The sequence below is a fragment of the Parambassis ranga genome, chromosome 2 (assembly GCF_900634625.1).
Source record: "Parambassis ranga chromosome 2, fParRan2.1, whole genome shotgun sequence".
NCBI classification, from domain to species: Eukaryota; Metazoa; Chordata; class Actinopteri; family Ambassidae; genus Parambassis; species Parambassis ranga.
This window is the reverse complement of record NC_041023.1, coordinates 24207338-24232537: the sequence shown is the minus strand read 5'-3', so window position 1 is coordinate 24232537 and position 25200 is coordinate 24207338. Positions and strand designations below refer to the sequence as shown.

Genomic DNA, 25200 nt, shown 5'->3' with positions numbered 1-25200 from the left:
GTGGCCGGGGCGTGGCCTCAAAGTTTGACCATTTCTGAGGACACAGAAAGTCTCTATAACTTCTTCGTTTTCTGTCCGATCTGTACGAAATGTCACATGTATGATCAGAGTCTGACCCGAAACACATCTATACAACAATATTGAGGCTTTGACAGAGCGCCACCTACTGGCTACACAAAATGTTGTGTTTTCATAGGTTTTTCTGCCTGCCCCCCTGGCCTGTTTTGAGTAGGGTCATGAAAATTGGTACACATGTGTATCACCCCAAGATGCACAAAAAAGTCTCTTGGACCCCCCCTCCAAACCCAACAGGAAGTCCGCAATTTTGAAATTTCTGTTAATTTTTGGCGATTTGTGACCCTCCTACAAAACTTTTCACGCCTCGCATACTTCCTCCAAATGAGCTAAAACTCACTGTGTCTACTCAGGACACCATAGGGAATAGACGCATTCAAAAACTCTTACAAAAGTCTGACGGTGTGGCGGGGGCGTGGCCTCAAACTTGACCATTCGCCATTACAAAGGAACTCACTGTATTTATTGCCCTAATGCGTAGCCCCGCTGGCCAGTTTGACACAGGATCATGAGAATTAGCACACATGTGTATCACCCCAAGACGCACAAAAAACTCTCTTGGACCCCCCCTCCAAACCCAACAGGAAGTCCGCCATTTTGACTTTTGTGGCCATTTTTTGCCTATTTGTGACCCTGCTTCAAAACTTTTCACGCCTCGCATACTTCATGCAATTGAGCTGAAATTCACTGTGTCCACTCAGGACACCATAGGGAATAGACGCATTCCAAAACTCTTTCAAAAGTATTACCGTGTGGTGGGGGAGTGGCCTCAAAGTTGACCATTCGCCATTACAAAGGAACTCGCTGTATTTTATGCAGTACTACCCATATACTTTATGCAATGTGGACAAAATCTTACAGTACTGCCATGGAGCCGAGTCTAAACAGATATATATGCTAATAGGATGATACGGTCATAGCGCCACCTACTGGTAGCAGGAAAGTTTGGTTGTACACATGTGTTTGTTGTATATCTGTGGAAATGAGAGGAGGAGAGCATAGCACAGGACAGTATAGGAGATGAGAGCATAGGAGAGAAGACTGCGATGACCCCGCGGATCGCAAGATGCGCGAGGGCCCGCAATGCTGCTTGCAGCTTTAATTAGGGCCCGAGCACCGAATGGTGCAAGAGCCCTATTGAAACCCTTAGGATTATTATTTTTTTTTTTTTTTTTTTTTTTTTTTTTTTTTTTTTCCCCCTCCGAGATCGCATTTTTGGAGGCCTTAACATGCCCAAAAACTCACCAAACTTGGTAGAAAAATTCATTCGCCCGAAAAATTTTGAAATTTGCTAACTTTTGAAATGCACATATAAAAATGGCTCTATAGCGCCCCCAACGCGTAGCCCCTCTGGCCGGTTTGACACAGGATTATGAAAATTGGCACACATATGTATCACCTCAAGACGCACAAAAAAGTCTCTTGGACCCCCCCTCCAAACCCAACAGGAAGTCCGCCATTTGAAGGTTTGTGGCCATTTTTGGCGATGTGTGACCCTGCTGCCAAACTTTTCACGCCTCGCATACTTCAACGGATTGAGCTGAAATTCGCCGTGTCCACTCAGGACACCATAGGGAATAGACGCATTCCAAAACTCTTACAAAAGTCTGACGGTGTGGCCGGGGCATGGCCTCAAAGTTTGACCATTTCTGAGGACACAGAAAGTCTCTATATCTTCTTCGTTTTCTGTCCGATCTGTACGAAATGTCACATGTATGATCAGAGTCTGACCCTAAACACATCTATACAACAATATTGAGGCTTTGACAGAGCGCCACCTACTGGCTACACAAAATGTTGTGTTTTCATAGGTTTTTCTGCCTGCCCCCCTGGCCTGTTTTGCGTAGGGGCATGAAAATTGGTACACATGTGTATCACCCCAAGATGCACAAAAAAGTCTCTTGGACCCCCCCTCCAAACCCAACAGGAAGTCCGCAATTTTGAAATTTCTGTTAATTTTTGGCGATTTGTGACCCTCCTACAAAACTTTTCATGCCTCGCATACTTCATCCAAATGAGCTAAAACTCACTGTGTCCACTTAGGACACCATAGGGAATAGACGCATTCCAAAACTCTTACAAAAGTCTGACGGTGTGGCGGGGGCGTGGCCTCGAAGTTGACCATTCGCCATTACAAAGGAACTCCCTGTATTTTTTGCCCTAACGCGTAGCCCCGCTGGCCAGTTTGACACAGGATCATGAAAATTAGCACACATGTGTATCACCCCAAGACGCACAAAAAAGTCTCTTGGACCCCCCCTCCAAACCCAACAGGAAGTCCGCCATTTTGACTTTTGTGGCCATTTTGTGCCTATTTGTGACCCTGCTTCAAAACTTTTCACACCTCGCATACTTCATGCAATTGAGCTGAAATTCACTGTGTCCACTCAGGACACCATAGGGAATAGACGCATTCCAAAACTCTTTCAAAAGTATTACCGTGTGGTGGGGGAGTGGCCTCAAAGTTGACCATTCGCCATTACAAAGGAACTCGCTGTGTTTTATGCAGTACTACCCATATACTTTATGCAATGTGGACAAAGTCTTACAGTACTGCCATGGAGCCGAGTCTAAACAGATATATATGCTAATAGGATGATACGGTCATAGCGCCACCTACTGGTAGCAGGAAAGTTTGGTTGTAAACATGTGTTTGTTGTATATCTGTGGAAATGAGAGGAGGAGAGCATAGCACAGGAGAGTATAGGAGACGAGAGCATAGGAGAGAAGACTGCGATGACCCCGCGGATCGCAAGGTGCGCGAGGGCCCGCAATGCTGCTTGCAGCTTTAATTTTTTTTTTTTTTTTTTTTTTTTTTTTCCCCCTCCGAGATCGCATTTTTGGAGGCTTTAACATGCCCAAAAACTCACCAAACTTGGTAGAAAAATTCATTCGCCCGAAAAATTTTGAAATTTGCTGACTTTTGAAATGCACATATAAAAATGGCTCTATAGCGCCCCCAACGCGTAGCCCCTCTGGCCGGTTTGACACAGGATTATGAAAATTGGCACACATATGTATCACCTCAAGACGCACAAAAAAGTCTCTTGGACCCCCCCTCCAAACCCAACAGGAAGTCCGCCATTTGAAGGTTTGTGGCCATTTTTGGCGATGTGTGACCCTGCTGCCAAACTTTTCACGCCTCGCATACTTCAACGGATTGAGCTGAAATTCGCCGTGTCCACTTAGGACACCATAGGGAATAGACGCATTCCAAAACTCTTACAAAAGTCTGACGGTGTGGCCGGGGCGTGGCCTCAAAGTTTGACCATTTCTGAGGACACAGAAAGTCTCTATAACTTCTTCGTTTTCTGTCCGATCTGTACGAAATGTCACATGTATGATCAGAGTCTGACCCTAAACACATCTATACAACAATATTGAGGCTTTGACAGAGCGCCACCTACTGGCTACACAAAATGTTGTGTTTTCATAGGTTTTTCTGCCTGCCCCCCTGGCCTGTTTTGAGTAGGGTCATGAAAATTGGTACACATGTGTATCACCCCAAGATGCACAAAAAAGTCTCTTGGACCCCCCCTCCAAACCCAACAGGAAGTCCGCAATTTTGAAATTTCTGTTAATTTTTGGCGATTTGTGACCCTCCTACAAAACTTTTCACGCCTCGCATACTTCATCCAAATGAGCTAAAACTCACTGTGTCCACTCAGGACACCATAGGGAATAGACGCATTCAAAAACTCTTACAAAAGTCTGACGGTGTGGCGGGGGCGTGGCCTCAAAGTTGACCATTCGCCATTACAAAGGAACTCACTGTATTTATTGCCCTAATGCGTAGCCCCGCTGGCCAGTTTGACACAGGATCATGAGAATTAGCACACATGTGTATCACCCCAAGACGCACAAAAAAGTCTCTTGGACCCCCCCTCCAAACCCAACAGGAAGTCCACCATTTTGACTTTTGTGGCCATTTTTTGCCTATTTGTGACCCTGCTTCAAAACTTTTCACGCCTCACATACTTCATGCAATTGAGCTGAAATTCACTGTGTCCACTCAGGACACCACAGGGAATAGACGCATTCCAAAACTCTTACAAAAGTATTACAGTGTGGTGGGGGCGTGGCCTCAAAGTTGACCATTCGCCATTACAAAGGAACTCCCTGTATTTTTTGTCCTAACGCGTAGCCCCTCTGGCCAGTTTGACACAGGATCATGAAAATTAGCACACATGTGTATCACCCCAAGACGCACAAAAAAGTCTCTTGGACCCCCCCTCCAAACCCAACAGGAAGTCCGCCATTTTGACTTTTGTGGCCATTTTGTGCCAATTTGTGACCCTGCTTCAAAACTTTTCACGCCTCGCATACTTTATGCAATTGAGCTGAAATTCACTGTGTCCACTCAGGACACCATAGGGAATAGACGCATTCCAAAACTCTTTCAAAAGTATTACCATGTGGCAGGGGAGTGGCCTCAAAGTTGACCATTCGCCATTACAAAGGAACTTGCTGTGTTTTCTGCAGTACTACCCATATACTTTATGCAATGTGGACAAAATCTTACAGTACTGCTATGGACCTGAGTGTGAACAGATATATATGCTAATAGGATGATATGGTCATAGCGCCACCTACTGGTAGCAGGAAAGTTTGTTTGTAAACGTGTTCGTTGTATATCTGTGGAAATGAGAGGAGGAGAGCATAGGACAGGAGAGTATAGGAGACGAGAGCATAGGAGAGAAGACTGCGATGACCCCGCGGATCGCAAGGTGCGCGAGGGCCCGCAATGCTGCTTGCAGCTTTAATTTTTTAGTGTTTTCAGAATGGGATCAAAAGCCCCTTTCATACAGAACAAAATATCTGCTAACATCTGGCTTTTGGCTTTAGTGAAAAAATCAGCATCCCTTCCCAGGTCCAATGACCTATCATAGGGGTTATAACACGGCACTTCCTGGCTGATACACTCAATGTTTTGCACTTTTGTTCTGGTGCTCCTCTTTTTGCTATTTCATCCACAATCTCACAGCATCACTGTCCAAGCGATCAATACCACTAAGCTTTAAAGGAAACTGTATGAATGTGGGAAATTTGCTCTTTTCGCAGCAAGACGAGTAAATATGATGACAAAAACACTGAGTTATTGCACTAATTTAATTCTATTATTTTCCTCAGTCAATATTGGCAGGTAGTTTCACAGGCAGCCAGGCTAGCTAGTTCTTATGCTAAGCTTACAGCTACATGTACAGTTACTAAAGGATCAATGGAGAAGCTCTTCGGTGATGGAATAATCAAAAACATTTACACACCATTAATGTTATGAATTCTGACTGCACAGATTATCTGTTTTAAATATATTTACATAAAACTGCACAGTGTGCAGTAAGTTAAAGGAAAGATTTCATCACTCTGATCAATAACTGCTCCTCAGTCTTTGTCATCAATCAGACATCAGTGTCAGCACAAGGCTCATTATGTAGCTTCAATAGGGAAATGGCACACTTGTGCTACATAAATACCACTGCAGTGCTTCAATAGGAATAGCAGATGAAGATGTCTCATTCAGTTTTTCTGTGTGTGTGTGTGCACCTGTGGATTGATAATGAATGTGTTTTTCATTTGAGGCTCTACACAGATCAAAGTCTAGCTGGGCCTCTGAACTGCTCCAGGATGAAACACACACATACACACGCACACACACACACTCACACACACTCACACTCCTGCCAGCTCCACTTCCACTGCCTTGCCTCTTCTCTCGGTGTCTGATAGCAGCGGGTGTGATGGACAGTTGGACTGAAACCCAGGTGAGAGAAGGAAGTATCAACAACCACGTCACCAGCTAACAATCACCAAGGCCACAGCTTCGCCATGACAACAAGAAATCTCATCACTATGGTAACACAAGCCAGTGACTAGGAAAGGACAAAAAGGAAATTAAGGTCAGGCGGCAAACCGATGGTTCACATACAGGAGGTTCTCAAAAAGCAATCACAATAAAAATGTGGTTAATGAGCATGTTTGCATTATTTAGTACTGATGTTACTTTTCTGTTTTGTGGATATATATATATATCCACAAAAACAGAAAAGTATATATATATATATATATATATATATATATATATATATATATATATATATATATATAAATAAAAGTGTCTGTGCAGACTGGCCTCAGTCTCATTAGAAAGCTCATTAGAAATGAACAGTTTTTCATCTACTATGACAGTAACAGGGACTCCCCACAGGACTAACACAGCATTTTTGAGAGAATATGCAGTTTCATCTACAAGATCCCACCTCATAAAGCCTGTGTGAGGAAAACTAATTTTAATATTATTTATTCAGTAGTAACACATTCCTCTCTAAAAATATGCCTGCAGCCCAACACTTTAGATGTGGAATATTTAGAGCTTTTTTTTTTTTTAGGGGGGATTTTAGACCAGAGACCTGGTTGGGTAGGGCAGGCCAGGCTCTGCCACTAAGCTGCACCACTGGAATTAGTTTTTTTACTGGAGGAGCTAAGGGGCGAGTTTTTGGTTTTGTACATGATGGAACTTTACCCTCTTTCAGGGCTGGTTTGAAGGGATAAAAAGGACCCACAACAGGGCTTTGATGTTATTAAACTGGCATTTTAAACCCCTCTCTGTTCCTGTAAACATCTGCACCACAGAGCTCCAGCAGTAGAAAAACCACTGTAGCATTAATTAGCTCCCTGTCACTCAGAACCAGCTTCCACGCTGCTCTCTGTCTAACTTCCTCAGCCCAGCTGAGTCCAGAGTCCTGTCTCTTCCTGAGATCTCTTGTAGCCTCTGAGACCCTCCGCCTCAAAAATGACAGCAGCAGGAATATGGTTTCAATGTGCTGGGACCCAAGGCAAAGGGTTTAAGTTTCATTTAGTCTCCAGGCTGAAGAGGTTTAAACAACAGAAGCACCAAGGCAACACTGTGACAAACGGACCTGCACAGAGTAACGCCCCACAGGTCCCAACAAGCACCGGTACAGGCTTTCAATATACTGGATTTCAGAGTAAATTTGTGCTTTATGCATTACTGAGTAGTGATACAAGCATTCCACTATGTCCTCAGCTAATTAATATACATGACACTTACTCTCACTTGGAGCAGTAACACTGTTCAATTACATCTGCAATCTCTGAACTTGGTTTTAAATGCAGAGAAAACAAAAGTGATGGCATTCTCAGGATAACTTGCCGGTAATAAAAAAGGACAGGATAACTAGGATAACAAGGTAATAACAACACTCCAAGGAAAACACATTGAACTGGTCACCAGCTATAAATATCTTGGATTCTTACTTGACTCAGAGCTGTCATTCAAACCACATATTTCAAACTTAGTCCACAAACTGAAGGTGAAACTTGGGTTTTATTTTCGGAACGAATGTTGTTTTTCTCTTAGAGACTTCCCGTAGACTTCTGGTATCGGCAACCTTTTTACCACTGATTGACTATGGTGATGTTGTATACATGACTGCGTCGTCCAAATGCCTCCAGTCCTTGAACACTGTTTATCACTGTGCCTTGAGGTTTGTGACTGGCTGTACCCGCCTCACCCACCACTGTGAACTGTATGCCAAAGCTGAGTGGCCTTCCCTGAGCACAAGGAGGCACACCCACTGGATGGCATTGGTCTATAAGACCCTCCTTGGTTTGGCTCCACCTTATCTGTGTACTCTTCTCCAGCGAACTACCAGCCACTATGCCCTACGCTCCAGTGGCATATACCACCTACAGGTCCCTCATGTGCGGACTGAGCTAGGAAAGCGGGCCTTTAGCTACTCTGCCCCTGGAATACCCTCCAAACTGATTTAAAAATTTCTGAGCTTATCTCATTTAAAATTTTTAATTCTTTATTACACATTAGGCAAAAAGCATCCATTCATCAGTGCCTGTGTTTTTAAAATATCTTTCTACTGCTGCACTTATTTTTACTGCTCGGATAACTGTCTTCATCTTGTTTACCAACTTTAAAATGTTGTTCTAATGTTCTTGACGTGTGCTGCTGACCACTTGGCCAGGTCACCCTTGTAAATGAGATCTGGATCTCAATGGGTGTTTTACCTGGTTAAATAATAATAAAAAAAAATGTTCTTAGTTTCAGAGCTGATTCGTGAGTCCTACCTGTGAGCTGGCAGTCGTCGTTGGAGCCCGCAGAGTCCTCCTGGTTGGGGCTGAGCGGAGGGCTTGCCGGGGGACTGGTGCTGAAGCTGGCGTAGCCCAGGGACGAGCTTACCTCACTGGGCTCGCAGCTGTGGTTGACCGGCCTCTGGACATCCAGGGAGGAGGACAGAGAGGTGCGCTGCTTTGGCTGAAAGCAAGAGAGGAAGAGGAGAAGAGGAAGAGGTAAAGACACGATGATATTGTTTTTTGGACTACTTACATATAAGAATTTTCATACTGTATTCTGACACCTTAGCTTGTGTGTCACATATAATATACACAACAAATAAAAACAGATGGACGGAGTGAGACACACAGACACAGAGCGAGAGACAGCCGTAATGACTGCTTAGTGTGAGGGATACAGTGAGGCAGAGGACAAGTGAAAGTCTAAACTGGCATCTGGTAAACACTTACATAATGAGGCAGCTCTCCACAACCTGCTGCTCTGCTTCAGAAGAAGCTCAGGCACTCAAAGCCCTGCTGGCAACTCAGAGAGGACGGAGAGGATCGACACAAAAATCCACAAATACTGAAGGACAGACGCACAACAGGACAACCTTCATGAGACCTTCTGAGTGTGAAAGAAAATGAAAGCAGGGGCAGGAGGAGGAGTGGATGCTCTTTTTCCATGCATGGTGTGTTCAGAATGGACTTTGAAAAAACTGTCAGATCGACTCAACTGAGATGAAAAACATGAGAGAAAAAAGATGCAGGAAATAAATTGATTAATAGATAGAGGTGAGAATGAAATTGGCTGGGAGAAAAGGTGAAAGACACAATGAGTGAAAACAAACGCAAGAGGAAACAAAGAAAGTTAGAACAAAGCCTGGAATAAGGGAAGAAAACGAAGCTCGGAGAGGAGACACGAAGACGCCACAGATGTTTTTATCTCCAACTTATTTGTTAAGCAACATCACAGAGGAGCGACTCAGATCAGCTGAACTTGAACACACAGTTAAAGCTGCAGCTGTTCAGTTGTTTATGGCAAAATCTATAAAGGTATTTGCGCGCACACACACACACACACACACACACACACACACACACACACACACACACACACACACACACACACACACTCGATACTGGATAAATAGTCTGAATCCACACACACACACACACACACACACACACACTCGATACTGGATAAATAGTCTGAATCCACCTCAACACAGCCGACTATACGTCACAGCTACAGCAGCATAGGATCAGCTGCTGGGGAATAACACTGCAGCAGAGACCAGAGATGTTTAAAGGACCAATGCATCAAGCAGACAAGATCACAGCAGCCCAGAGGGGCCACAGGGAATAAGGACAATGATGTATGAGCCCAACAGGGGATCAAACCCAGAGAGAGAGAGAAAGCTGTCAAATGAGTCTTTTTGCTGGACTTTGAGAGAGTTACACAAGAGGCACAAATAAAAAAATGATTTCATTTATTATTAAATCCGCCTGCAAAAATCTGTGCTGCTTATTTGGCCGCAGGATAAACAGCACAAACATTGGTTGTTAAAACATCTCTTTATTAACGTACTTATCGCTGCCTCTTCTCTGTGTATTCATCTCTTCCTAACAGCTGAAGGCGTCCTCTCTTTAGACTTGTGACTGCACACAACACAAACACACTTAATTTCGTTGACACGTACCACAAAGCTACACACATGCCATATCTGCAGCTGAGGCGTAGCATTAACAATGCAAACAGGCAGCAGGCTAATGAACATGTCATGGCCGTTTGGAAGGGGATTAATGAGCTCGCACACACACACACACAGAGGCAGGCAGGTCCTCCATGCCTGACAGAACTTCAGGAGGAACAGTTACTCCCCGCCTGCAGCAGCATCCCTGGAGGAAAACATGCCATTTAACACATCACTAATGTGTCTGAGTGCTAATAAACGACACACCTATCAGAGAGAAAACAGGTGTCAGCTCCTGAAACTGAGCTGTTATGTAGTACTGATGGAAGAAACCTGATCAGTGTTTATCTGTAGTGATTGATACGTTTATGGCACAGCAAGAAGTAAGTTTTGACTGGCTTATTTTAATGTTTACACACTTTTTTAGACATACAGAAGGTGATTTAAATTCACTAACTCCAAAGATGGAGGCTTATTTATTCAAAAGCGTTGCTGCTTCCATTAAGCGTCTTTCCTGGCTGTCAGCAGCAATTCAACATGCGCAGGGGGACTGAAAAGTAATTATTATAATGGTGCTGGTTCTAATTGATATTCTTCTGTTCTGTTAACATTAGCTTCAGCTTAATGATGCTGGAGATGGAGCGTAGCATGTCTTCAGTAGTCTGTGTCTACTCTCATCCTGCCTTTATTTTATTTGCCTCGCACATTCACAGGAAGATGTAAACACACAAACTCAAGGCAAAATGCTCAGAAGAGTCGAGCAGACAACGCCTCAGACTGCAGAGGGAGAGAAGCACCAAGAGAGTTCAAAATAATAAAAGCAGAAAACATCCAAACTTTTTTTTTACCCCAAAACAGACTCATTTAGTGCAGCCGCTGTCCTGTTTTCTCCCACCCAGTTCTTCCAAATCATACTAAATGTGAAACATGAGTAAAATGAAGGCTCTCCTGTGTGGTTGGGCTTTTTGTTGTTGTTGTTGGCTTCTTAGCTCAACTTCTATCCTCATCAAACACCGCAACAGCAAAGACATCATCCAACAACCCACCTGTATGACGATCCGCTGGATGAGTGTTGTAAATGATGTGTGAGGAAATATAAGAGCATGCTAAATTCCAATTCTTAACTAAATCTATAGCCCCACACACTAACCCTAATTGCAGAGCAGAGGGCAGTGGAGGCTTGCAGTCCTCTTGACATTTGAACTGCACGACCTATTGAAATGAAACAGGTGGGAAACTCCCACTGGAGAGCTTTTAACGTTAGCATCACTACAATTAGCAGTGTATGACCCACGCGTCTCTTCTGGAGCCACTAGATTGAAAAGCAAACCTCTAATCACACACACAACACACAATCACACACACACACACACACACACAACACACACTCTCACACACACACACACACACACACAGGTCTTCTTGTTGTCCGTGCAGCTTCAAATGTGGAGAGCAGTGAGTCGCCTACAAGTGAAAGTAAACTGATCTGCCTTTGCTGCACTTGATGGTGTTTGCATACACATGATCTCACACACACACACTGCAATGTGACCTATACCCACCAATTTACCAGCTTTTACAACCATAGAAATGTAAAGCAGACTCCAACTGTAATTACACACAGACACTCGCACATTTCCTGGAAGATTAACCGACTGGAGCTACACGGCGAGAGGGATCATGAAGCACAAACACAACCTCAGCAGCTAACTGATTAATGAGTGTGAACAGATTAATGAGCTCTAAATGTCAAAGTGATTAGTGATGTGTGTGTGTGTGCTTATTGAGGAATGTGGAAAAATTCTGCTTAAAAAAATCCACAAAATATGCAGACATATTGATAAAAGAGTATCTAATGACTTTAATTTATATACCAAACAATTAATCTGATCTCTACATTATTTGCTTGGTTAATCAATTATTTCTTGCTTCTGCTTCAAGAGGCCTTTTTTATTGTGTTTTTATGTTTAAAACAAAGGTCAACAGGTGTGCCAAAGACGTCTTTATATTGTGCTGCACTGTAATCCAAGGAGGTTAGCATGCTAACTAGCTTAGTGTTTTCTCATGGACACCAAAGCAACCAGTGAACAAGCAAGCGAACAAATCATTCAACAACCAACAATCTGCTGGACTATAAGCACAGAGCCACAAACACTAGCTGGCACTCTGCTCTCCAGTGTTGGCTCCCTGGACAATAAACTGCAGACCTAACAGCAGAGCTCGGTGCTAGCTTCCAGTGCCTTCTCCTCATTGGTGGAGTAGTAGATTGAATCCATAAGTCATGTCTCCACTTTATGTTGATATAAAAGTTTTGGTTTTGACAGAAACAACAAACTAAGTGCTCCTTTAAAGCTCAATTTTTATTCACCTATACAAGCTTTATGAAGGAGACTTTACAAGAGTTGTTAAATTCTGCTCCAGGTTCTTTAAATTTGAGACTCTTTTTTAAAGCTGAGGTGTTCTCTCTTGTCCTCCTCGTGGTTGTGACAGCTGCCTTTTACTGCTTGTAACAGGTTTCTAATGATACCCAGCAGGGTCCAGCAGGGTAGTTTAAAAGTATATCTTTGGGCTGGTAGATGCTGGCAGTCCTTTTCTGTTTGTTTACTATAATTATACTGTCATTTCAAAATTACTCCACACTGATGTTCAAATTACACATTTGAGCACACTCCATCCGTACTGGTCAAAACAAAACATCACAAAAACAAACAAAAAAGTACATCGGTAAAAGGGATTTGTAGGTGCCTTGCTCAAGAGCAGGGGCTTTCATACTGCAGCTGTTTGACATGCAGCAGCTGTGAGAGCAGACTTTCACACCTTAAATGGGGAAAACGTTGTCTTCCTGCCTCAGCATCAGAAGCCGGCCGGCCTCAATTATCTGCACTCCACTCTGAGTGTGTGTGTGAGACGCTATCAGTCCGATCACACTGCGGTGTTCATACATATGTAACAACCTGTTCAGGTGTGACTGTACATCTGAATGTGTGCTACGCTGTACAGCCACATTTGTGTGTGTGTGAGAGGCTGTTCTCTTTTAAAGAAACACACACACTCAGGTTTGGACATTGTGACATTTCCAACTGGCTCTTGATTCTGGGTTCGAACACGAGTTCCATCATATGTTCTGTCCACAAATCTCTCATAGACAAGTAAGTAATTGTTAATAAAAATCACGCCTAAGTCACATACTCACACACTCACACTCCAGTGGCAAAGTGGGACACTGAGCCAGTGGGTATGAATGTGATAACCCCATGATGCGATGCATGTATCTCGGTTCTTCTTTCTACATCTTTTATCTCCTCAGTTGCTCCACATCCCATCTGCCCATGGATGTGATCAAAAGGCCTGTGGAGATCTAACATGTCCAGCTGACAGCGTGGTCGAGAAGCGGAGAACAAAAGACAGCTAAGCACCAAGCCTGTGTGATCTCTACATGCTTTTACAAAGTGATCACATGTTGTTTTTAATCACTGACTGGCTTGTGGTCAATCCCACAGCAGTCTCAGCGGTCCCACCGGTCCATGACCTAAATAACATCTTTTTCATGCTAGGATTTGAAAAGGAAAATAGTACATTTTTATTTACTGAAAACGCCGAGGGGGAGCCTTGTAGCAAAGGGAGGGAGCACTGCATGCTGCAAAAAGACTGGAAGTGGAGGAGAATCTCTGCTGTTTATGGCTGAAAGTTTAGGTGGACAATATGTGACGAGGGGCGTAGACTCCAACGTGGACTCAAAATAGATCTTCAGAAACCCATCAGGGGCGATTCCTCCATAGTTATATACAGTGTACATGCTTAACGGTGGTCTGTGCTAGATGCTAACATACAAACACACAATTACAGCTGCTGTATATGACTAAGAGTCATCCTGTTTCTGAACTACGGTGAAATTTTAGAAGCTTATTTCCTGAAAAAACACCTCCAGATTCCTATAAGCACCACATCAATATTTAAAGAGACCACAGAAAACACTCTGGTATACACCCAGCTGTGAGTGCAGGGTGTACACGGTGTACTGCTGAAATAGCCAGTCGCAGAGCACTAAAATGAAATGAAATGAATTCGAGACAATTAACTAGGAGCTATCAAATTGAACTCCTTGATTATGTGCGCTTCAAGCTGAGCGGACGCCCGCTGGGCAACTGCATCTGATCCCTCTACACACACTTTATTTAACATGCTAAAGATAGACCACCGTGATAAAGTAAAGGGGAGGAAGAAGAGGCAGAGGAGGGGAAGGACAGGAGGTGAATGAAGGACATTCAGAGAGGTAGAAGTAAAGTAACAGATCTGAGAATATTGCCGTTTTTGGACAAATCTCCACATTAAACAAGTCGTCAACTTGGTTACTTTTCTTCCTGCACTGTGTCACACATATCGCTGAGAAAACAACTGCCTTTAATTAACCAGGTGTGAAATGTTGGCACAGCGCTCGCATGTCTGATACTCTCTCCTAGTGACACAAGTGAGAGGACTAAATTAATCCCTAATAAGGTTGCCGTTGCATTTGAAAACAAAAAAAAGTTTTCCTTTAGAAAGTCTCCACGATGAGTGACAATGGTTCTGCAGAGAATGGTTCTGATGAAAAAATAAAATACATGAAGACATATATCTTCCCATAGAAGGTTTCTTCTCAGAAATATTCATAATTCTGTGATTTTATTTGATTTAACATAAACATGCATTAGGCATTTCTGCAGAGGGCCCCCTCAGCTTCAGGCTGCCTGTGCAGGGATCCTCCCTCCGGATCACATTATACACCATGTCCTCCATGTTAGACAATCGATTCTATGTTACTTCAATGTTGAGATGGGACTCATTCAGGCGTCCTTGGCCATTTTGTGGTGTAACAGCACGGGGCAAACATTCTCCTTTTTACATGCATATTTTCCATCTTCCAACAAGCTAGCTGCTACTTGCTAGCTATCAAAATTCCTCAGCGGCTTTGCAGTCTACTTAAGGTACATTTTTAAGGTAAAGCAACACCTTAATGCAGCTCAGGGCTTTACTTCCTCTCTTACTCCTTTGGAAAACACGGTGGCTGTGTAGTTGTTGGTGTGGTTTAAAAGAAGTTAGAAGACCCAGTGGATTGATTGACAACCCAATCTTTCACAGCCGTTCAGCGGGACCCAGCTGCAGCCTTTCATTGCCCTCAATTTGCCACTGTGGAGGTTTATATGGATGAGCTCGCAGGAGGCTGCAGAGGATTGTGTACAACGCAGTCTGACAAAAACAACTCACCCAACAATGTAGGACCAAACTGATTACTGTCCCTAATGCAGGCATTGATCAGGAAGCTGTCAGTCTGGTTTCTGCAGGTGTTTGTTAACGAGCTGTGATGTTTTATAGCACAAACACAACGTGACATTTTTGCACTCTAAATGACTCTAAGTGTGAGCAACAGAAACAGACAGAGGAATGGAGATGAAGCACAAGGAGGGGGGTGACAGACAGACAGAGATGTTTACCATTATGTGTGTGTGTAGGTGGATGCAGGTACTTGTGTGTGGACGGTGTGATGTTCAATAATGCATCAGGTGCCTCAAAAACACATTCATTAGTGTGTGTGTGGACTCACCTGTGGGCGGATGACTCTCTCGATGTTCTTCAGGGCCGTGTCAGGGGAAGGGGGCGAGCAGTCTGGTGTAGGGCCTGTTGAGCAGTTGCCATGGTTACCGGGCTCCCCCTCACTCACTGTTACATGGGACAGGTGACCTTGTAGAGAGAGAGAGAGAGAGAGAGAGAGAGAGAGAGAGAGGAGAATGAGAGACAGGTACTGTAGAGAGAGGGGACAGAGGGAGATCTTGTTGATGTGTTGAAAATAAGCAATGCTAGCATATAGTTGGTTTGGACGCTAATTTTAGCATGCTAACATAGTGCTAAACACAAGGTATGGCAAACAGACTCAGTTTGGACAGTGGCTGTGATGTGGTGCTAATCAGCTAGCATAACAATTTGTATGTTTATGTGTATACAGGCAGAGGATGGCAGCATGCAGAGCTCCAAGTGTGCCCTATAATGGTTCCAATGCCTTGGAGGCTAAGCTATGTAGCACAATAGAAGAAGCTGCAGCTGATGGAACACTGCACCATCTAAATACAAAGTTTATTTTTTGTTTTTTGTTTGTTAATTAGTTGGCACAGCAAAATTAGCTCAGTGGATTAGCTGCATTCCTATTAAAACATCATTATCCTGCTGAAGGTCACACACAAGTCCTGTCCGCTGTGTAATCTGTCTTACAAATACTGTGAATTTGATACATTTCTTTCATCAGAAAATTGAACAGATATTTTATATGAGTGGATCTACCTGGCCTATTATTTTCAGCTACTTTCCTATGAAGCTGCTCAGGCCAACCAGCAGTTATTGTGGCACTGAAATGCTCCTTTGTGTCATTTGGGCCGATGTGAGGAATGAAAAAGAGGCTTCAGCCTCTCTTGTGCTGCTCATAATAGCACAGCTGGTAAATGTGTTATCAGGAGTTGAGGGGAGTGTGTTCAACCACAACAAGAAAATGTGACTGGTGGGGTTTGATGTGTATTACAATTCATACATATACACACACACACACACAGCATAGTAAACAGTGTGTGTTGCTGAGAGCAGTGTCAGAGCTAATTTCCCCAGTGTATGATCATTTAACTGAGAAGAGAGGGAGAAAGAAAGAGAAGATGAGAAGAAAGACAAGGGAAGTGCTGAAGTAGCCCAAATTCAATTTCAGAGGGAGGGAGGCGTCCAATTTAATCAACAGGAAGACACACAAAATGCAGACAAACACACCTTTTCCACAATACTGCTGTCAGAGGTGCTGACTGGCTTCATGTCAGCTGCCATTTGCGCACACACACACTGGGCGCAGCATGCTTGTTTAGAGAGACCAAACATATCATTGATTATCTGATTTAATGACTGATGGCAGCTGGTGAGATTTTTCACAACACCTACAAATTTTTCCTCACCTGTTCAAAAAGAACAATGTCAAACAGGGCAAAATGAGGGGGCGCTGCCGATGTTATAATGACAGTATCGTGTTACCTAATAGGAGAAATATTAATCATTCCCACAAAGCAAGAAAACATGTGACAGACAAGAGAGAGAGAACAACGCTCACAGCAGCTCCGCGCAGCAGTCTCAGCTGCAGTCAGAGCAGAGAGGAGACCCACACCACTCCACCAAGGGAAGCTGAACTTCCTCTAACACGTCACACAATAAATGGTCAAATATGTACTGTTGAATGTACATTTAATTGTCTGACATTACAGTTTTGCATCCCACTGACGCCAAATGTCTGACGCTCTTATTTTGAATGCAGTAAGACCTGGTGTTTATTAGCTAAATGCAGAAAATCATAATTTCCTTGGAAGCTGAGTGTCTCTGAAGGTGAATGAAGAGTTGGCTTCCCAGGGGCCAAGACTCTAGGATTTCGCATGATGCTTGGTGGAACTGTCTAAAAGGCTGAACCCCTTTGGATTGTCAGGGATTCAGAAACAAACACCGGCTTCGGAGCAAAGTAGAATTCAGTCCCCAAGTAAATCACTTGTGTGTTTCTGTAGGTCTATGGCATGGCTGTGGTTGACACCAGTCATAATTAACACTTCCCTTCATTACGAACGGCTGCAAGAAGATACACTCTATAATGTTCACCTAACGTGAGCTTCCCCTGTTTCAAAGTCCAGCAGAACCTGATACACACTGAACTGTGGGTCTTGTGAACCATTCCACCATCTAATATCTATCTAAACATGGCATAAAAAAATCTGGATTTTGTGGGTTAAAGAAGCTCAACATGCTATCTGCTGTCTGAAACTTTCTTCACATCTTTGCATTTATATAGGATTTCTGTAGTGTGTAGTGAAGCAGCTGGTTAAGATGTGAGGTCAAGTCTCAGTCACTATTTTCTGTCATTCCATTGTCAACAGATAACAGAACGTAAATAAGAGCAGCCTTTGTGGAAATACAGCATGTGAGGGGAAGCAGAGTGATAACTCCTGTCAGTGCCTTCACAGCTTTAAATCAAATTTCCACTACTTTATTGTCAGTTATATATGTTATATGTTTTATATATATATATATGTTATATGTTATATATATGTTATATGTTATATATATATAATTTAATAATAGAACCCAGGCTCTCAAAACTTCCAACAGTTCCACAGTGCAGCTGCTGTATGCGACTCCTCCTCCCTTCAGGATTTGCCGCTGTCTTCCATCCTATTTTTATTTTATTTTCAACAGTCTAACTGCAGCCACAGGGACACGCATATGTCCTGCAGGCAAAGTGACACAGCCTCACAGCATGCTCTTACATCTATCACATGTATGTTCATGTGTGTGCTCGCCTGTGAAAACACAGACAGTGGTGGGTGTGAATGCATTTTTTATTATTTTAGGATGGTGAAAGAACAGAGCACGCACACACACACACACACACGGATAATAAAGGAATTGCCTGGAGCAGAATCAATGATTTAATGTGGGAGTAAATAGATAAAATAAAAACTGAAAAAATGAGAGAAAGGGAGACGATAGGAAGGATGCAACAGAGAGATAAATATAGATAGAGATTGAGGTTTTACCCTGTTGAGTAAATAAGCCTGTCAACACTGAGGCTTTGATGATGGATGTGAGATGTGTGTGTGTGTGTGTGTGTGTGTGTGTGCTTCTTTTAGATCTGCCTTGGGATCACTCAGGGGAAACATCCATATTGAAGTACATATACAGTAAATAACACATGTGTGCAGGGCCGGTTCTAGACAGGCATGTATGAGGGGGCAGTCAGAAATGTGAAGGGGGCATCATGTGTACACTTCATGTTAAAACAATTTTTTCTACTGGTCTTATAGTGACAGTATTTTCCTTGCTGAATTGGGTTGTTAGCTGTGTCCAAAGCCAGCCTGGAGAAGTGGATTGCACTTTGTCAGGCCTTTATCTTCAGACCTGTCCAACTTGTGAGTCCCACCTGAAGACTAAGCCTCTGCTGGTATAGCACTGAGGCACGCAATCCCCCTGACCACTATAAGGTGGATCCCTCAGGTGAAAACAAAAAAAGTAAAGTAAAATATCCTTAATCCAGATTTTATTAATCAACAACACATTTATCTGGATGGTCTCATTCTCAAAACCATTTAATCTAAAGTAAGTTTAAGTTTACAAAACTAAAAGGTAGTCTTATGAATAAAAGTAACACTAAAATATATAAAGCACAGCAGATAGGCTATAGATCATGTAATGAACAGGCCTGTCACGATAACAGATTTTGCTGGGTGATTAATTGCCAAGAGAAATTATTGCGATAACATTGTCGTTTTGAGACCATGTTCAACTAATATAATAATGACATATAATGCAAGTACACCCTTTCAAAGATTAATAAACTTTAATTTCTAAAGAACATTTAACACTGGAAAGGCCCCCAATCATCAACACTATTATTATTATTAATGATATTAATATTAATACTATGTTAATATAATGTTGATAATATTATTATTATGAGTAGTGGTAGGCCTGATAGCACGTTGTATACATAAGCATGCTTAGTGTTGTGGTGAATTGTGGCAAAGTGTTGAACCGGTGTTGCGTGTGTGCAGCTTCTCCTATGTCTTTCCTCTCCGTAACCACACTGAAACCTGTCACTACACCGTTAGACTACGTGTTGACTCATTTGCATATGGACGCTGATTGGATTTACTCAGGGCTCAGGGTTTGTGTGTGTGCGCTGCAGCCTGTGAATACACACGGACAGACACGACGGAATGCTAATAAAAAGTGCCCCTTCTTGTCAGATTTTTCCGCTACAGATGATTTTTGTCAATACGTAATATATTAATTTTGTGAGTATATTAACATGTGCTTTCTCAACTTCTAAAAATTTGATTTGAGGGGGCAAGACATTTATTTGAGGGGGCACTGCCCCCTCTTGCCCCTGCCTAGAACCGGCCTCGCATGTGTGAGCATCTATGTAACAACTGCAGGGTAGTACACCTGTTCGCCGCCATATGTTGAGGCTGCGTGTGTGTGCGAAGCTGTGACAAAGAGCCTCTGGGAAAATGTAAAGCTTTGAAATGCTTTAAAATGTTTCACAGGATTTTATTTTTATTTTTATTTTTTTGCATGCCAAGCACATATGGCTCCACTCAGTCCCCATGAGAGAGTCTGGATTTACACAACTCACACAGTTGTGTGTCTGTACATCCAAGGCCAGCCGCACAGCTTAGTGTAGAGGTGACGGTGGCACAGTCACTCTCCCAGGGGGGCGTGAGCACAGGACGGGAGGGGAAAGAAAATTACAGACTCACTGGCTATTAGTACAAAGTAGATGTAGCAGATTTCCCTCCTTATGAAAGCAGTTGAACAATTATTTATAACACACAAACAAATCAACCACACATTTCTACCAGTTAAAACAGAGGGTAGTGTGTTGAACCTGTGACCCGACGGCAGTGCTGCTATAGACGTGTCCACACTCATGCGGTATAACCACTCACTCTATTTTTCTTTCTTTCTATTTTTAGTTTGCGTGGGCCGTCTCTTACTATCAATAAGAGCTCTTACCATCAATACAAAATCTTTGATCAAAGCCATGTCAGCAAACTGGACAGAAAGCTGCACGCTTCGGGCAATGGAGAGGACAGTGCAGCCGGACTGATGGGGTTCAGAGTCTGAGGATGAGGATGCTCCTCAATCATGAAAGTGATCGCCTGCCAAAAAGCTGATTTCCTACAAAACCTTTAAAGGGTCAATACACCTCATAAACACCTCATGAACTGCATTTCCCACCTGCCAAAAAGTGGTTAAGGCCTCTACAGAGTACAGAGTCCGAGCCTCCGACACAGAGTGAGCAAAGAGACAACATGTGCACCTTTTGCATCCTGCTGGTCTGTTTTCAGTTATAAAGATGGAAACTCTTAATGCTGCAGTCTACTATACTGCATATTATCAATGATGATTAATCAATCAGTGTATTGTGACATTTGAATGGAAAATGTCCTGAAAATGATATGTTCTATTTCAAACGTCCATTCAGGCTAACTGTTGCAGCTTTAGAGCAGATAAAGAGGATTTAGACGATACCTTTGTGTGTTTGTCTGCACAAAAAAGAACCAGAAACATTGATTGTCCACAGGGACCTCCTCTGGCTGTCAAAAAAAAGAGGACGACTCTATTGCCTCTCTTTCGACGAGTCAATGGGCCTCGACCCTTTTAATGGTAAAGCCCTGGAGCTGCTGCATGCTGCCATTAGCCACTCTAAGCCTCCGGCACCGGCAAAATGAAACAAATGGATCAAGACACTGCAACATCACAATCAGGTTTATCCACAATAAACAAGTGAGGGTAATGTGGGAAAAACTCAGAAACCTAAAGTCTGTGGCCTCTTCTCATGACCGATCAGATGAAGGCATTTCTGAACTCATTCATACATGAGGCATGTTACTGCTCCCTCTCTGTCTAAGTTAATCCAGGCGGCAGCTAATGAAAATGAACACAGTGATTAAGCTTATTAACTACCTTGATTTGCTGTGCACAAGTTCAGACCTATTATAAGAGATGAAACGAGCACCTTAAGAGGTCTGGACATGCAAGAACCTTTAATTTAAGAACATGAAAGCAAATATAGAAAGTCAAGCACACAGAAAAAAGTGATATAAATTAGGTGATGATGATAGTCATCACACTCTAACAGGTATGTAGTTTCATGTTGAACACGTCAGTAGCGGCTTGTTTACCAGCTGAAGACAAGTGTGTGTTTATCTCAGGAGGAGTCCGTCGATAGCAGTAAAGAGGCTCTTGTGCTCTGCAGAGCTCTGAGCTTTCTGTCTGCTTCTACTGCTGCTACTCCCTCCTCGTTTTTCCTGCAGTGCTTCAGGATGTCAGCACAGCAACCTTCTGCTTTAAAGTGTACAGTGGGTTTGGGTGGAGGATGCCTGACCAACCGTGATGAATATGCAATAAAGAGTCCCTGCAGTGGATGACCTGGAAACTTTCAATGGAAATTAAACTGCGGGCTACTTTAAAAATCTGCAGCCAGAGTGTGCAAAAATAATAGTAGATGTAAAACAGTGCAGTGTTACAAGAATATGCCTGAATCTGTGCTATTATTGTGTTTTCACATCTGACATTCAGGTCAATAGGAAATGATCATTAATTAGGTTTTTTTTCCAGCTGCATAATGACCAGCACACATCCTCACAAAAAACAGCAAATAAAACACCCGCCAGATAAAACTGTTAACAGAACATATGATCGTATCGGCTAATGTCATCTTATCATGAGGTGCATAAAGCAGCCAAAGTCTGATTTTAGACGTGGATGAGTCCCAGAGCATAGCCAGGCTTTCCCTCTTTGTTAACTCTAGTTTTAAATCTCAATTTAAATTTGGCCTAAAAGACCTACTTGTAAAGGTTAGCCATTAAAAAACAGGGGTAAGGACCACCTTAAAACACACAAATAATGACATTTAACACATCTGTCAAGGAAACAACCATGTAAAGACAGAAAAGACATGCCAAGCAGAACTGAGGCAGTTTCCGAAAATTATCCACCACTACATATCAAAGAAATACTGCCGGCAACTAATTTCATTTATTCAAGCAAATTCTTATCAACAATTAATCGATAAATGATAAATTGTTTGCATCCCTAGTCCCAACATCAACTGAGCCTCAAAAGTCCAGGTCATATGGAGCAGTGGTCAGATGGAGACCCTGCAGCAGACTGTCACCCAGCAGTCTGGAGTCCACGTCACCTCACCCCACTGTATTTGTGAATGTTGGGTATGTGCAACAATGTCCCTGATCACATACCTGGATTAGTTAATATATTTAGCTCTGTCTCCACAAACACGAAATGAACGCACATTAAAGCAGAAAGTGGATTTCCTCATTTGTAACAAATGAAATTCTATCAGAAAGGAATCCATCCAGTTCAGGAAGTATAATCCAAACTGAATGTACAAAATGAGTGCCTGAGGACTCGTTGAGTAGTGGGATTATGGCACGAGTCTGTATTTAGTGTTCAGTGCATTCAAAAGAAAAGAATTCCATTTATTCTCTGTCAGAAATGACAGTTGTCCCGTCAGAGGGACGTGTGGTGCGATGTGATAACATTCCACAGCAACAAAGGCAGTTCTGAAGCTTCTAACGGGTCAAAGAGAATCTCTGGACAACAGCTGCAGGTGTCATAGAGAACAGAAAGACAGAGGCAGAATGCAAAGAGACGCAGCAAGGAGTGAGACGTCCACAAAGCCAAGACATGAATTTGTTTGGGGTGTCGGTTTCAGTGACAACAGTTCCCCGGCGTTTGTGTAGTGGCTCAGCTGGGTGACAGTGAGCAGATGGGTTTTGATAAAGCTGCTCTGACTGTTTGGAGCTACAGAGAGCGACTCCTCATCTGTGGGAATGCAGCAGCCCACACCTGCAGGCAACCAGCCAGCAGCACAGGACAGGTGGGTATGAGATGGGACTTACACTGCAAAAAATGTCCAGCTGAATCATCCATCAGTCACACATTCAAACTAAAGGGCAGTATAACATGCATGTGGTGATGCCAGCAGAAAGAGCTCTACGATTGTGGACAGAGACCGGAAAGGTCAGTCAGATTTATGATTTTGAGCTACAATGCACAGTTATCACTTTGTTTGGATTTTTATCGCAGATTTTTTATTCTTCAGCAAAAAAACGTTCAAAATAAAGGTTCTACAAATGTATGTTTGACCCAATTCTCATCTTTTGGTCTGCGTATCAGCTGCTAAAGGTTGATAAACACCCATATTTAGAAGATTCAGATGATAATAAACGATAATCAAACCCAACTCGTTGTTACACAGAAACCTCTGCACGGATTGTTAAAATGCAGCCATAGGTGTATTTAACCCTTCAGATCACTGAACATGCCCACGCTGATTGATTCTATTGACTGCTGTCATTCATAACTTGAAGCCTGTGATCTCACTAAGTACTGAGCTGATTTAACTCGCTGTAAACCCTTTTCCTTCTCTCCTGCTGATTTGCATTGCAAGAGCATGTAATTGTCTCTTTTATTTGCACAATGTAACATTTGCCCACATACACAGAACAACAGCTCACTTATTAAGAAGTGTCATTTTTTACAGTGTAATGCAGCAAGTCTCTCTCTGTCTCTCTCTTTCTCTCTTCCTCTCCTCAATCCTTCTTCCCCACATGTTCCTTCATCATCACATCCTTCCTCTCAGAGGCAGATAAAGAGGGAGCCTGACTCACACCCATGTCCAATTAGGCTGACATGTGACTGGACTCAAAGCAGGAATCCAGGATTTTCCCTCCTGCTGCGTCACAGAGACACATTCATGTAAAAGGCTCAGCCTGAGCACCCCCCAACTTTATTCAACAGAATGTATAATCTGCCTCGGTTTTTCTGTCTCTCTGCAGCCTGTCAGGCATCGTGTCATTTCTGCCAATAACATGTAGGGAGTTCTGCCTCAACTCTCATCTGGTCAGGTAGCAGCGGAGAACAAACACCACCCACACTGCCTCGCTTACGTCAGTGAAGCAATTTTCCAGCAAAAAGGACTCTTTGACCCAAAGCAACTAACCTCTCAGCTCACACACACACAATCTAGACTCCATATTGACAGTTCAACTCTCCACTATACTGCAGTCAGTCAGTCACAGGCAAGATGCAACAATGCAACATGGGATAAACACACAAACACCACCCTCTCTCTCCTTTTCTTTTTTTCTAGAGGTGGACGGAGGACATCCTGGAGGGACACATGGATGGGGGGGGTTGTCACTAGCAAGGCAGTTCCCATGGCAACATACAGGTGACTCACCAGCCGGTGATGCAGTTGCCATGACAACCTGCAGTGTGTAGCATTGCTATGGGAGCCCAGTGGAAAAGAGGAAGAAAAGCATCGTGGGTGTTTGTTGTCGTGGGTGTCTAAGCATAACGCCGCAGACCAAACAAGTGATGAGCAAACAGAATCGGCCGAAAAAGGTCAGAGGCTGGAGGATTAGCTCATGCTAAATCTACAAAACTTGAAGGTGTCCGGAATAAATGGCTGTATGTATCCTGGTGGGGACAGGATTTATATTCCAGCAGGAACTGATCTGTGCACATGAAAAATAACGCTCATAGTAACAAATTCATCAACCCTATCATTCTGCTCCGCCGTACAAAGCGATGATTTTCAATCATTTTGTTGTGTAACAGTCATTGTTTAGCAATTAACTGGCGTTACAGACGACAGACAGACACCCTCTTGGAATGAAACCAAAACTGAACAAACAAGTGTGTGAATGTTAGCAGCCAGAGAGACTCTAAGCAGAATGTCTTTAAGCAACTGTTTGCTCACGTTTAC

The 25200-nt window shown here is 43.0% G+C and overlaps 1 protein-coding gene across 6 annotated transcripts in view; it reads right to left on the bottom strand.

Moving 5' to 3' along the window:
* anks1b (ankyrin repeat and sterile alpha motif domain containing 1B) overlaps window positions 1-25200 on the bottom strand; it is a 169154-nt gene that overhangs the window by 56496 nt on the left and 87458 nt on the right. For all 6 annotated transcript variants that reach the window (XM_028422409.1, XM_028422381.1, XM_028422373.1 and 3 more), the window contains 2 exons: window positions 15439-15575; window positions 8176-8362 (listed from right to left, as the gene is read on the bottom strand). In XM_028422409.1, coding sequence (XP_028278210.1) covers window positions 8176-8362; window positions 15439-15575 — 324 coding nt within the window. The remainder of the gene's footprint in view (window positions 1-8175; window positions 8363-15438; window positions 15576-25200) is intronic.